The sequence below is a fragment of the Apostichopus japonicus genome, chromosome 17, assembly GCF_037975245.1.
Source record: "Apostichopus japonicus isolate 1M-3 chromosome 17, ASM3797524v1, whole genome shotgun sequence".
NCBI lineage: Eukaryota > Metazoa > Echinodermata > Holothuroidea > Aspidochirotida > Stichopodidae > Apostichopus > Apostichopus japonicus.
In genome coordinates this window covers 30124185-30137539 of record NC_092577.1, presented here as the reverse complement: position 1 = coordinate 30137539, position 13355 = coordinate 30124185, and the positions used below count along the sequence as shown (strand labels likewise).

The following is a 13355-nucleotide window of genomic DNA, read 5'->3' as shown; positions in this document are numbered from 1 at the left end:
ATGCCTTATAGATTGAGGGGTAACAACTCCCCCCCCCCCCCTCTCTCCCCATTGAAAAATTTTGGATAAACTGACAAGACTTGCTTAAATGCAACATGGTGCTGTACTTTGAAACTAAAAAAAATGTTGAACATTTTGACTGTAATAGGTTGTACCACACATACAGTTTATGTATCAATTTACTGTACAAAAGACTTTTTTCCTAAATATTCTGTCTGTCATTGGGGGGGCCCTGACATCCCAACCTTGATTTTACTCGGAGAGGATGGGGGGGGGGGGGTAAAGTACATATGGTTGCATCCCTGGATAAATAACAAACCTTTAAACAAGGTGAGAAAATGAAAAGAGATACGTAAATATGATTTCAAATTATTGTATTGCAGTCATTTTTTACAAGTTTTTTTACTTTGTTCTCCTTTGCTGCCAACATTGACCAGAAGTTTGAAATTTGAAGAGTTTGATCTAGAAAAACTGAATTTCTGACTAGACCCTGTAAATGCAGAGAGAGAAAATATCAAAATATTTAAAGACAGTTGCTATCACAATGATTGTTGAAATATCTGTGGCAAGTAACGAGCAGTCTGGTGTTTCTCCTTCTTTATCCACTTAAAACATCTCCTCTCATCTAAAAGCTTTTATGAGAGACCTCAAGACCAAAATATATGACCTGTCTGCATTTTAGAAGATTTATATTTGCAAGTTGTTTTCATAAAATAGAGCAATTTTGTGACAATTAATTGATTTAGTAATGTCCTCAAATGGCCATGTTTTAACCGCAAATTATATTTTACCGTCTCTCCCCCCCCCCCCAAAAAAAATATAAGAAGCTTTTCCGATCAAATTCCAGTCTAATAAATCTGTGTTATTTGTGGTTTAATTTATCGACATTAACAAATTGCGGTTTCTGGAACTCACAAGATTACATCTCTCTTTAACGCATTTCACTTTGCTGTTAGGTGAGATAATTCTAACCACAGTTCAATCCTGTCAAATCTAAAAATACCGAGTCTTCCATGCTAGGCAACAAGTGGAAAGCGGAGGAATTTGACATATTCTTTTAAACGGAGTGACATTTGTAAGATGAAAAAAAAAGAAAAGGGGGAGGGGAGGGGAGTTAGTACCAAGTCAAAGAAAATCATTTCAAGTGCCATTCGTATCCATATTAGATGGGGTTTTTTGAGATGCATTTATATAAATTTATTGACGAAAGTGAGCAAATTTACCGACATGCATGGTTGGTTTCAGAGTGGAAGTAGAGAGGATGGGGTTTTGTAGAATGATTAATAAGTTTTTCTTGGAAAATAATTTATAAAGAAGAAAGCTGCATGTGTTAATTATTATGCTCAGTTTAGCAACAACAATAAATGGTTGAGATCAGCTACACATTGAAGTACAAACCAGTATTTTGATTTTTATTTTAACATTGTAAAAGGAAAAGAAGATAGCTAAAACTAGTCTGCTATTGATTCAGATGTTTGATAGTCAAACTCACCAAGGAATTTTAATACAAAGCTGGTCCAATATTTAGCCGTAAAATGCCCCATTTTCCGTTCACATGGAAACGGGTTTAAAAGATGGAGTAGACCTTGGAGGTAAAAACAGAGTAGACAAACAAGTGGTCGTTATGTCAACGTTCCAGGTTTTTTGTATAAACAGAAGGACGGAGATGATGTAGCACGTCAAAAAAAGCGTGGAGGATGGAGGTTGTCAAAATCTTGTCAACCCACCTCGCTTAAAGTTACTCATAAATTCTGAAACAAGATCGCAAAAAAAAAAACAGTCTCAAGAGAAGAGAAGAAAACAAATCAAACACCTTTTTGGAGTTTGAAAATCCAACAAAACATTTCTGTGGGTGCATGTAGCAGTATTGCGTACCCTATACGCTCGTGACTGCTGGATTGAGGGTTTTCATGCACAGTTGTAAACTGTTTGATACGTGAATGGCTTGCTATGTTATCATTTTTAGCATCCCAAAGATGTTAACGGCACACACAACTTCCTGAGCAAAAAAACAAACTCACAATTGGTCTTGGCATGTAGTATACTTACATTCATTCAGTCCTTCATACATCCATTGGTTCATTCTTTCATCTGTCCATTCATTCATTCATTCATCCATTGAACATCTTATATATCACGGTTTTCATATTCTTTAATTGTTTCACCTAGTTCTAGTAATGTACATAGTTTTAACGCTTTCTTGTTGTGCAATCTTTTGAACATCTTATCTATCATGGTTTTCATATTTATTTATTTTTGAGTTTGACATGTGTACTCCTTTTTATAAATATGCTATATTTATACTGGTTTCAATAAATGAAAAAAAAAAAAAAAAAAAAATTTGTTCTTTCATTTATTCATTCATGCATTTATTTATTTCAATGTTTTTCAGGGTATTCTAGGCTCTGGTTTTGCCTTACAAGTCCAGCAACAGCAGAGGCAGAAGCATTTTGCTAGAAGACGGCATCCAGCCGCCCAACTAATACAGGTAAGTGGGCCAGCTGTGGGGGAAAGGTGGGAGAATGGGCAACTGCAACACCAGTACAGGTTATAGTGGGGGTGGGGGTGGGGGTGGGGGGTGAGGGGTGTAGAAACTACCCAACTAACACAGGTATAGGTGGAGTGGGAAGGGATGTATAAGCAGTTGCATGACTGATATCATTTAGTGAGTCATGCAGTCAAAGGGCATGGAAATGAGGCACCCAAAACTCTCCATAATACGGGTAAGTAGGGGTAGCTTTGGGATGTAAGGGTGGGGGGACAGAGAAGCTGTCCAATTGGTTAGTGAATCAGCCAATCGGGTCACAGAGGGAAAAGGAAAAGCCACTCAATTGATAGGAATCAGGAAATGAATGAGGGGGTGTCACCATCTCGACCAGCGATATAAGCACTAAGTGCTACACTCAATCGTGGAAATGGGAATCAGTTATAGCCTTCAATGAGTAAAGGATAGTTTCGATTAGAATAAAAGTGTGAATACATATACACTTTTTTCATTGCATATTTTTTGATTTCCAGTGTTTATGGCGTTGCTATGCTGCAGATCCTAATTCATCGTCAATAGCAACCTGGAAACCCCACCTCAGGCCTGTAAATAGCCCAACGACTGGCAGGTGAGGATATCTGGTTCAAATTAACTTACAAATCATTTAATCCCGCATACCGTAATTAACAGGCCTTTGTAAATGTCTCAACAACCATTACAGCTGGTAATTGGCATGATTATCAATAAATTAGCCACAACTGATCAGTTGAAAGGAGATAGTACAAATATATGACCCAACCTCAAGCTGGTAAATGAGCCCTACAACAGTCACTTAGGGGTATGTATAGTTCAAATGTACATGCAAATAACTACCCTCCTCCTCCTCCTGTTCCCCCTCCTGTCACCCTCCTCTTCCTCCCACAAGTATCTAAATAGCCTTACAACTGGCACATATAGGGTTATGGTTTAATTTTCAACCATTGAACGCAATTGCAGGTCTGTCATATAGCCTAACATAGACATGGAATTAAGGGGTACTGTTAAATTGTAGTTAATCCCCACCTCAGTCCTATAAATATATAGTGCTCACTAAAAGACTGATATAAATATATATATATTTATATATTTATATATATATATATATATATATATATATATATATAGATATATATCTATATGTAGATCTAGTTCATATTTAGCACAATCATTTAATCCCAATTGTACAATATAGCCCAATGATTGGCAGTTAGGAGTAAAGTTCAATCAAACAATAACCCACCTCCCCTCTCCCACAGTTTTGCAAACTTATGCAGAGTATCTGAGATTCTTAAACAGTATGAAAAAACTTTTTTTTTTTTTTTGTGAAGATTTTATAGTCCGATCTTTTCAAGAGGTGGGGAGGAGGGGGTGGGAGTGGAATAGAGTGGGAATGTTATTCTGTCCACTGAATCTTCCTAAGAACTGTCTGATGTGCTGGGAAAGATTGGTAACCTTTTTGCTCTGCTGTATATGATACTACAATTTTATTGCTAAGGATCAATTCAGGACTGGAAACCTAGATAATTTCCAAACCCTGACACTGTGTTGTATTCATGGGCTGTTTGGGTTGTTCCAGTATAACTGGAGACTTGATGACTTTAATTTAAATGTGACAAAAACTAATATTAAATAGCCCGATCACATCCTTATTCATTCTTTGAAAATTAGACAGCAAAATTAATAATACATGCATATGTGAAATAACGTTTTACTATCTATCATTGTGCATATCTGAATTTTCGAGTGTTTGGCGAAATGCCATAATGTGATTTTTACCATCTGCCTCCAGTTTGAAATATCATGTTTTAGGCTTACATTACATTAAAAAGCAAAAAGGACATTAAAACCTTCAATTAACCTGCATGGGTAGGAATGTCAGGTGCACTAACACTAAATACCAACAAATTTGAAGTGTGAAACCCCATATGCTGTTAGGATATGGGTTACACCTCGTGGTGTGGAAACTGCCTGCAACTTTTAATGGTACTGTGGTCAACATTTGCCAACTGATGAAACCTTCATCTTTGAAAGTTCTTCTTTACCTATTTAGAATTTTTTTTTTCTTTTCTTTTTTGTAAAAATAAAGATTTTGATATATTCGAGGTAAAATTTAAGTTGGACTAAGTAGGTGTAGATAATAGTTATAAAAGTTTAGAAACCTTGCATGTATTCGAGATGTACTTTATTTCTCATTTGAAAATTCGCCCTTTAGTAAGATTGCCGTTCATTTTCCACCACTGCCAACCTCTTCACTTTTCACATCAGTTTGTTACATTTAGCCAGTGTGTTACGTAATCAATTCGCCAACTTGCCTAGCAAAAAGGAAACAAGCGTGGAAATGTCACTCGCGCAGCTCAAATTTTCCCACGATCTACGGCAAGATCAAGCCTATTGAAATGCCCGAGGCAGGTAAACTGTTATGGCAGTGGTATATTAAAGGGTGCATTTTCAAATGAGATGTACTCTTTTTTATTCCCCTACTTTTCTTGTGTCCAGTTTTCATTTGACTTTTTGAACGACGACTTTAAATCATCCGATCTCTCTTTTCTCTCTTTTTTCTTTCAGTTTTCGAACAAATAATCTTATCTCCCGTCTTTCCATCAAGCGTAACGCCAACAGCCCGATGCTCCACCGGCACAGCGAGAGGATGAAGAAGGCGAACAGCTCGGACGTCTACTACGGGGAGCACGAGGAGAAGCGCAGGACGCTTAATGTCAGCCTGAGCAACGACAGTCACCATTCTTTCAGGGAACAAGAATCCATGCGCTCGACTCACAGTCTACAGAGGAATTACCACAACCAGAGCGGTGAGCTATAAGTACTAGCCTGATGAAAACAGTGCCGGATTTAGACCTTAGGGGGAAGGGGGAGAAAGAGGGAGGGGGAGAAGGAGGAGATGGAGATGGAGGGAGGGGAGAAGGGGGAGGGGGAGATGGAGGGAGGGAGACGAGGAGGAAGGGGGAGAAGGAGGGAGGTGGAGAAGAAGGGAGGGGGAAGTAGGGAGGTGGAGAAAGAGGGAGGGGGAAGGGGGAGGGGGACGAGGAGGGAGGTGGGGAAGGAGGGAGGGGGGAAGTAGGGAGGTGGAGAAGGAGGGAGGGGGAAAAGGGGGAGTAGGCAGGGCCTGCGGCACTTCAGGTTCAGTGAGCCCCCTCATACACTGAAATGAAGGTTATCCAAGGTGTTCTTCAGTTTTTATGAAAATGTCTTGCTTGAGTTGTTAAACTTTACGATCATGGATTATGCTACTCATGCAGCTGAAAACCCACCACACAAAAGCTGATATAAGTGGATATCATTCTAACTTATTGCCACCAAATATGCTAGAAGTTTAATACCAGTAATGGTCAAGGCTAGTGAAGAATCTTGTACATTTGACTCTCAATTACCTCCAAGTAATTGGTCTGTTAAAAGCAATCTTCTGAAATTTGGTAATTGCTGAAAATTTCTGTATAAGAAACCAAATCCTCCATAGTTATGAATTGGTATCATGAAATTACTAATTTATTTTTTTATTTTTTTTTTTGGTGTATTTTATCGAATCATCTGGCATCAACAGAGTGAAAGGTATCATACGACGTAATTGAGCAAAAAATGTCTCTCTTTCTTGTCTTGTTTATTGTTTATATTAATATATCAATCATTTTTCCAGAGAGGGAAATTAATATTGCAAAGTGTGAATTTTGATGAAATTCAACCTACAGAGAACATGAATATTAATAAGCAAATTTAAATTCTATTCAGATATGATTCTGAAAATTATATCAGCCTTTAAAGTGTAAATCTTTTGAATCTACCTGGAAGATATTTCAGACCACTTACCTAGCTGTGATCCACACCCTGGTATAAAGGAAAGATTTAAGTCACTCTTAATAAATTAATTTAAATTAAATATTTATCTAAAAAGTAAGGTATATGTTGTCACCAACCACTTGACTATATCCATTAGGCCTACACTCATAGGCGTAGGAGCCTAATATGATTTGTGGGGGCTGTAACGACTTGCCCGAAAAATATCACCAAAATTTCCGCGCGCTCAGTGCGCGTTCAACATTTTAATGTGCATATCATATAGGCATGCATCGGTTATTACATCGCATGCCAATAACATACAATCATTGGGGAAGTCGTTACAACAATAATGATTAAGAATAATATCAGTTTCACCAGTGAAAAACACATTGCAAATTATTTTTCTTTCAGTAGGTGCCCAAAAAATTCTCAGCATATTGCCCGAATTTTCACAAACATTTTTGGTTGGGGGGCTTCAGCCCCCCAGCCCCCCCTCCTCCTACGTCTATGCTCAATAGTAAAAACAAACACTCTCTCTATCTGACTGTAAAACTTGCATCAATTCCTCCTGGGGCCAAACATGCCAATTCTTAAACTCCATTCTTGTGTAAAGAACTCAACTCTTTCAAGTACTGAAGTTTCAGAGAAACAAATGGAGTCATCGGCTTCTTTTAAACCCAGCCTACTTATTTTTTTTTGTTCGTACTTGAACAGACAACCTTCATCATGTTGCCAATGCATTTTTACGTTTTTTTTTCAATCTTTCGAGTGGTGCCCCGATGAAAGCCAGACATGCTGGCCCCTAAATTATCTAATCAGACATGGAAAGAAAAGAAAGATGGAAAAAAAAAACCTTTGAAATTTTTCCAGCTGTGGGCCCCTTCGTACCTGAAAAAGGTAGACCTTGGGGTCCCACACATGCTCTAGAACTCCATTATGAGGGGGCGATCACCCAAGATTACATCTACGGAAAAAAATTGATAAAATTAGACCGTCATTTATACTGCGGTACTAAACAACCCACCCAGAATTAGACCTCTCTGCAGTTTGAAAAAGCCTGTCTTAACACGCAGGCTATAGAAACGAGCAGAAGTCTCCGTTGTAAAAAACATATATAAAAACATTAAAAGAACTTGAAGAAGTCTTAAATCTATCAGTAGCTTTGTTTTATCTCCAACATGACAAAAGCTCCACCAGTCACCTGTCAGCTGTTTGGTTGTGGGTACCCCTCCTTGACAGTTAAGATATATTTTTAGCGTTGAAAATTCCAGTCAAACTTTGTCACATTTTTTCCCCTTCTATTTAATAAATGCCGTGCCTGGATCGATCGATCGATCGGCAGAGGGGTGACCTTTCAGTTTAAGTTACTTAGGGCAGTTAATCTTAAGGGGGGGGATAGGGATTGAGGAGGGAGAGCCATCATGTCTTAGGTTCCATGTTGAGAAATGGAATAAACGGTGACAGGGAAGCACCTGCGACAGATATGTAAGATGCGGCAAACTCAGAGAAGTATGAACACAGTACAAGTTCAACTTTGACCCTAACAAGACTTTTGGTTTAAGGCTTGTCAGACAGTTGTTATTTACCAAGTTGAATAAATCACTTATCGTCGATTTTGAAATGAAATGTGAAATTCATTGGTATTCTCGATGATATGAATTCGGGCATGCGGTCGAGGAAAGTTTACCCACGAAAGTTAGTCCTCTCTGTTTTGTGAGAACAACGACAATAAATATAGTACTGGAAATGTTTCGCTCGAATTAATCGACCGACCTGCTTCATTTAATTTTTTTTTTTCTTTAATTTTTTAGTCTGACGCGTTCAAAAAAATACTTATTACTGATTGATAGTTTTTGCTTTAAAAAAAAATGATATATGTATATTTTCTTACACCCTACTAGCCGAATGGGACGTGCCGATTGGAGTGACCAAACTAACTGAGAGCCACAAAAATGCAATACGAGCCATCCGGAAGATCAAATATTTTGTGGCGAGGAGGAAGTTCAAAGAAGCGTTCCGGCCTTACGACGTCAAAGATGTTATAGAGCAGTACTCATCTGGTCACACCGACATGTTAGCTCGGATAAAAAGTTTACAATCGAGGTAAGGAGCAGGTTCATAGCAGGCATGAGCTTTTTCCGCGAATTCGCGGAATCTCCGTGATTTCTTTTCTTCCTTGGGGACAAAAACTATTATCCTAACACACTGTAAGCATACGCAAACTGGAGCCTATACCGCAAATTTTGCAAAGTTCCGTGATTTTTTTTTTTAACCCCAGGCCCATCCCTGTTATAGTAAAAACAAGTAAGGAGGGGAGGGGTTGCAGGGGGTGGCAGGGAAGTTGCCACATCTTCATTGCAATCAGTAGTATGGCCTCAAGAAAATTGGCACACATATGGTGAAAATTTTGTACCTGTTTTTCCACTTTTCGATTCCTTATTAAAATTTGTTTCTATATTCTAATATTTCTATGATTGTTTAAGTGATGGAAGAGGGGGTGGGCGAGAACATGTGGTCTGTACATTCAGTGAAATTGTCGCAGAATTTTACGACCGGCGAATGTTATAGAGAAAGAGCAGAGGTGATTCCGTTGTGGTCGCATACTGTGACAATAATGTGCTGTGCATTATTTCTGACTCTTGACCCCCGGATTGGGGACAGGGGTCCCGACGCAACGGTCAGAGGTTTTACAAACACCAATGAACGTAAACTAAATATATTACAAAAATGGACATAACTATAAGTTTGGGGGTGTGGGGGATGAGAGGGGGAGGGAGAGATGTAGCCAAACTCTTCATTCACCCCCCCCGATCATGTTTAGAAGTTAGAAGGTACCTATTTTTTATATATATATATAAATATATACATATGTATATTCCATTAATTTGTTCCTCCCACATGTTCTTTCTCTCTCTCCGTTTAGGCTAGATCAAATAGTCGGAAAGCCCGGAGGAGAGAAGAGGAAAGTCCGTGGCTCCGGCGACCTAGAACTCTACGACCCGACCGTGAGTCTACTATCCAGAGTCGTGAAGGTAGAGAGGCGGGTGACTCTAATAGATAGGAAACTAGACATGTTGATCGAGATGTATCGAGAGGAGAGACACGCCAAACAGAAGGAGGAGAAGGGAGAGACCAACGCCGCCGGGGAGATCGAAGCCCCGAAAGACAATATTGAGCCCATTCCACGTGGATTTGCGAGGAGAAGAGGCTGGAGCTCATTCCAAAGAACACGAGAGGTCGAACCGGCGGTCGAGTCGTCCTCGTCGTCGGCTACCTCTCCGGCCGAGACCACGGTCCGGAAGTTATCCGCCTCCCATCCAACCCTCGTGCCGGATCCGGACGCCCCCGACGACGGGGGCAACGTCCGCTGTCACAGCGAATTCATACAGACGGACAATAACCCGGAAGTGACGGTGAATTCGACCAGTCCGAAGAGACTGGGGCGGAATTCCATCAAGTCGAGGGGTCAAGATTCCAAGGTCACAAGGGTCAAATGCCACGAAATACCTGCCTTAAATATTCCAGAGCCTGACGAGACGACTCCGTTTTTGGAGGAACCATCCGGTAATTTAGAGGTCCTACAGATCATGGAACCCGAGACGAGGTTGTGAGCCTAGTAATCAGAGAGTCCTTGATGCCCATGCTTTAGCAAAATTCCTTTTGCAATTTTCTTTGAATGTTTTTTTTTTTTTGGCTTTCCTTGGCTTTTATAAGTTCTTTGTAGAGGTTTTTTTGGGGGGGTCAATTTGCAGTTTTATTGCTTGTATAGTTAGGCTGTATCTATTTTTTACGTATTTGACAGCGGTTTCAATTATATGTTGTGTGTGTGTGAGTGTGTCTGTATAATGGCAGAGATTATTATAAGATTTGCTTTTTTTTATTTTATAGTACTATTAAAGAATGACATAGGGGTCAAAGGTCTTGTCAAGGGTCATGTCAAGCTTCTGCAATGACCCATCATGATGACACATGGGTGAAAGGTCAAGTCACTGGTCATATCTAGCTCATACAATGTGGTTTAGAGTTGTTGTTATTTGGTGACACTTATTAGGTTTGTAGCAATGTTTAGATTGAAAGTGGACTGACTAACAGGTTCATGTACTGACCATCAGCTTCATGTACTGACCAACAGGTTTATGTACTGACCAACAGGATGTACTGACCAACAGGTTTATTAGGTCATGATATATGCAGTGGAAGGGCACGTGGGCCCCCCCCCCTCCGCCCTAGTTTTTTTTTCAATAATAAGTACATTTGTATGGAATGCTGAATAACTAATTTATTTTGACAACATATCAGTTTTGACAATATATCAAAGTCCAGTTATCAATATCTCTAATTCATTTTAAGATCTCAAAGATTAATATTTGAGATAGCTAGAGATAATATCCTCAATAGAGATATCAAAAATTTAATTATGGTAATTACAGATATTGAGAACAGAATTAAGAGATGTCACAAAGTTGTTAGAGATATCAAAAAGAAAATTAAAGAGATCCAAAATAAAAATTAACAAGATGACTAAAATTGAGTTAGATATCCATAATTAATTTAGAGATATCCCAAATTCATTTCAAGATTAAGAGATATATTCAAATTAGAGATACTGAGACTTCGAATAGACAAACATTGCCGACAGCGAGCATATAAACCTTTGTGAACATTTGACGTGACACGATCTTCAGAGCAGAGAGTTGCAATTGTACATCCCTTTTCTCTCAATTTGTGATATCTCCAAAAAGAATTCTGGATATCTCAAGATGAGTTCTGGATATCTTGAAATGAGTTCTGGATATCTGAAAATAAATTTGGGATATCTCAAAATTGTGTGCTGGATATCTCAGAGTAAATTTTGGATACCTCTAATTGAATCATGGATATCTTGAAATGAGTGGTGGATATCTCGAAATTAATTCTGGATATCACTGGATCAATTTTGGATATCTTGATATCAATTCTTGATATCCAAATCCTTTCACTCAGTTTGTGATATCTTCAAAAGAATTCTGGATATCTCAAGATGAGTTCTGGATATCTTGAAATGAGTTCTGGATATCTGAAAATAAATTCTGGATATCTCAAAGTTCTGTGCTGGATATCTCAGAGTAAATTTTGGACACCTCTAACTGAATCATGGATATCTTGAAATGAGTGTTGGATATCTCAAAATTAATTCGATATTTCACTGCATCAATTTTGGATATCTCGATATCAATTCTTGATATCTAAATATGAATTCTGGATATCATGAAATGAATTCTAAGACATTACGAATATCAAAGTCTTTGATGTATTAAGGATATCAAGACCTAGTCTTTAATTTGTGATATCTTTAAAATAGATTTAGATATGGATATATCAATTTAAAATGTCTGCAATGTTTGAAATGTCTGTCAATAACGATATCCACAAAGTGCTTGAATATCTCTCATTCATTTCATGAGTATCTACAATTAGTTTGTGATATCCATTGCAGATATCTCAAATAGTCAAATAAATGTCGATTTGGCTATCCATACCTGTGGTGCGATGATGTCATATTTAGACTTGATCAAGTCTTTTACCTTGTGTATGAAGGAGCTTTAAATCTGTGTTATCTCTCAATTGGAGCAAGACGTGTCTAAGCTGTTTGGAGACGTTGTTGAAGACGGTTATCTCTATCGCATAGACCAAGAAATGTTGGTTCAGTTTGTAACCAGGTTAAACTAGTTTCGAAAGGATTAATGTTATTCCCCTATGCACTGCCTGCCCCCCATAAACCATGTTACCAAAATAGAGGGCAGCATTTCAAAATGGAGTGAATGGTAAAAGTTGTTCTGTAGACTTTAAATCCAGGGATTCCCTTTATAGCTGGGTAACATTTATGCATTGAAAATTTACAACAGGAAGTACGCAATGAAATATTACAAGAAAAATATGAAAAGTCAGGACGTTTCAAGAATCATGAGATCATTTTATTCCCCAATAAGGTGACCCCCCCATCCCCACCTAGTCTGTGACTAGTATTTCAATAACTGTTATTCTAGGTGCAATAGTGACATACAGTATCAGTCAACTGTAGCATGCAAATGTGATGCTATCTTATGCATTTCTCACATGTTAATTTGTGCCGATTATCACTAAAATCTTAATTTATGTGTTAGGAATTCAAACTTGATGAAACAGGTTGCTTCTTTTCTCAAGTCGTTTTAAGAGAACCCCCACTGGTAAAATTCAGTATGCAACCAGTAGACTGTGAATTATATATGTGCGTGTATGTATGTGTGCATATATGTGTGTGTGTATATATATATATATATATAAATATATAATATATATATATATACATACATATACATATATATATATATATATATATATATATATATATATATATTACGTTTTCAATTATATATATATATATATATATATACATCTGTATATATATACATCTGTATCTATGTATATATATATCTACCTTTTGAACTTTTGAAACAACTTGAAGGTCAAGTCCTGGATTGCGTGCAACAATGAAGGTCACCTGAATTAGTTTATTCTTTTATCTTTTGCAGTTAATGATGCTGATTTATTTCATTCTTCTTCGGATTTCATTTCCTGTATTAAAAGAAGTTTTTAAAGGGTTTTCTTTCATTCATTCTTTCGTTATTTCATTTTTCATTATAAATTTTTGCAGAATTTGGTCAGTAGTGTAACTTGAAAAGTAACAGGGTTGAATCTTGAATTAAAATTCTTCAATATTTTTTAGGGGGTTTTGTAATTGAGATACAATCTGCATATATATAATAAGGCATTGCTTAGATCTAAACTGTGGAGGTTCTCTGTTAATTTTTTTTTCTTCCCCCGGTCCAACGGTCACCTCTTTTGATTCACGCACACGTACAAAACTTTTGAAGTGTTATAGTTGTTTTCTTGTAAGGGGGCAGTGTTGTTATAAGTCATGGCTGAAGACGCTACATTTCAAAAGGGTGCAGTGATGGCAGTTGTTGCAATGACTTATATCCACAAAGCGAAGAATTGTTAGATCCGTTTGGAAACAAAATTG

At 37.8% G+C, this 13355-nt stretch overlaps 1 protein-coding gene across 3 annotated transcripts in view; it reads left to right on the top strand.

Annotated features, from left to right (window-relative positions):
• Nucleotides 1-12557, top strand: part of LOC139984800 (potassium voltage-gated channel subfamily KQT member 1-like) — a 221165-nt gene extending 208608 nt beyond the window's left edge. For all 3 annotated transcript variants that reach the window (XM_071998857.1, XM_071998858.1, XM_071998859.1), the window contains 5 exons: nt 2393-2488; nt 3019-3113; nt 5090-5331; nt 8215-8416; nt 9237-12557. In XM_071998857.1, coding sequence (XP_071854958.1) covers nt 2393-2488; nt 3019-3113; nt 5090-5331; nt 8215-8416; nt 9237-9924 — 1323 coding nt within the window. In that variant the 3' untranslated portion in view covers nt 9925-12557. The remainder of the gene's footprint in view (nt 1-2392; nt 2489-3018; nt 3114-5089; nt 5332-8214; nt 8417-9236) is intronic.
• Nucleotides 12558-13355: the final 798 nt, after the last annotated feature.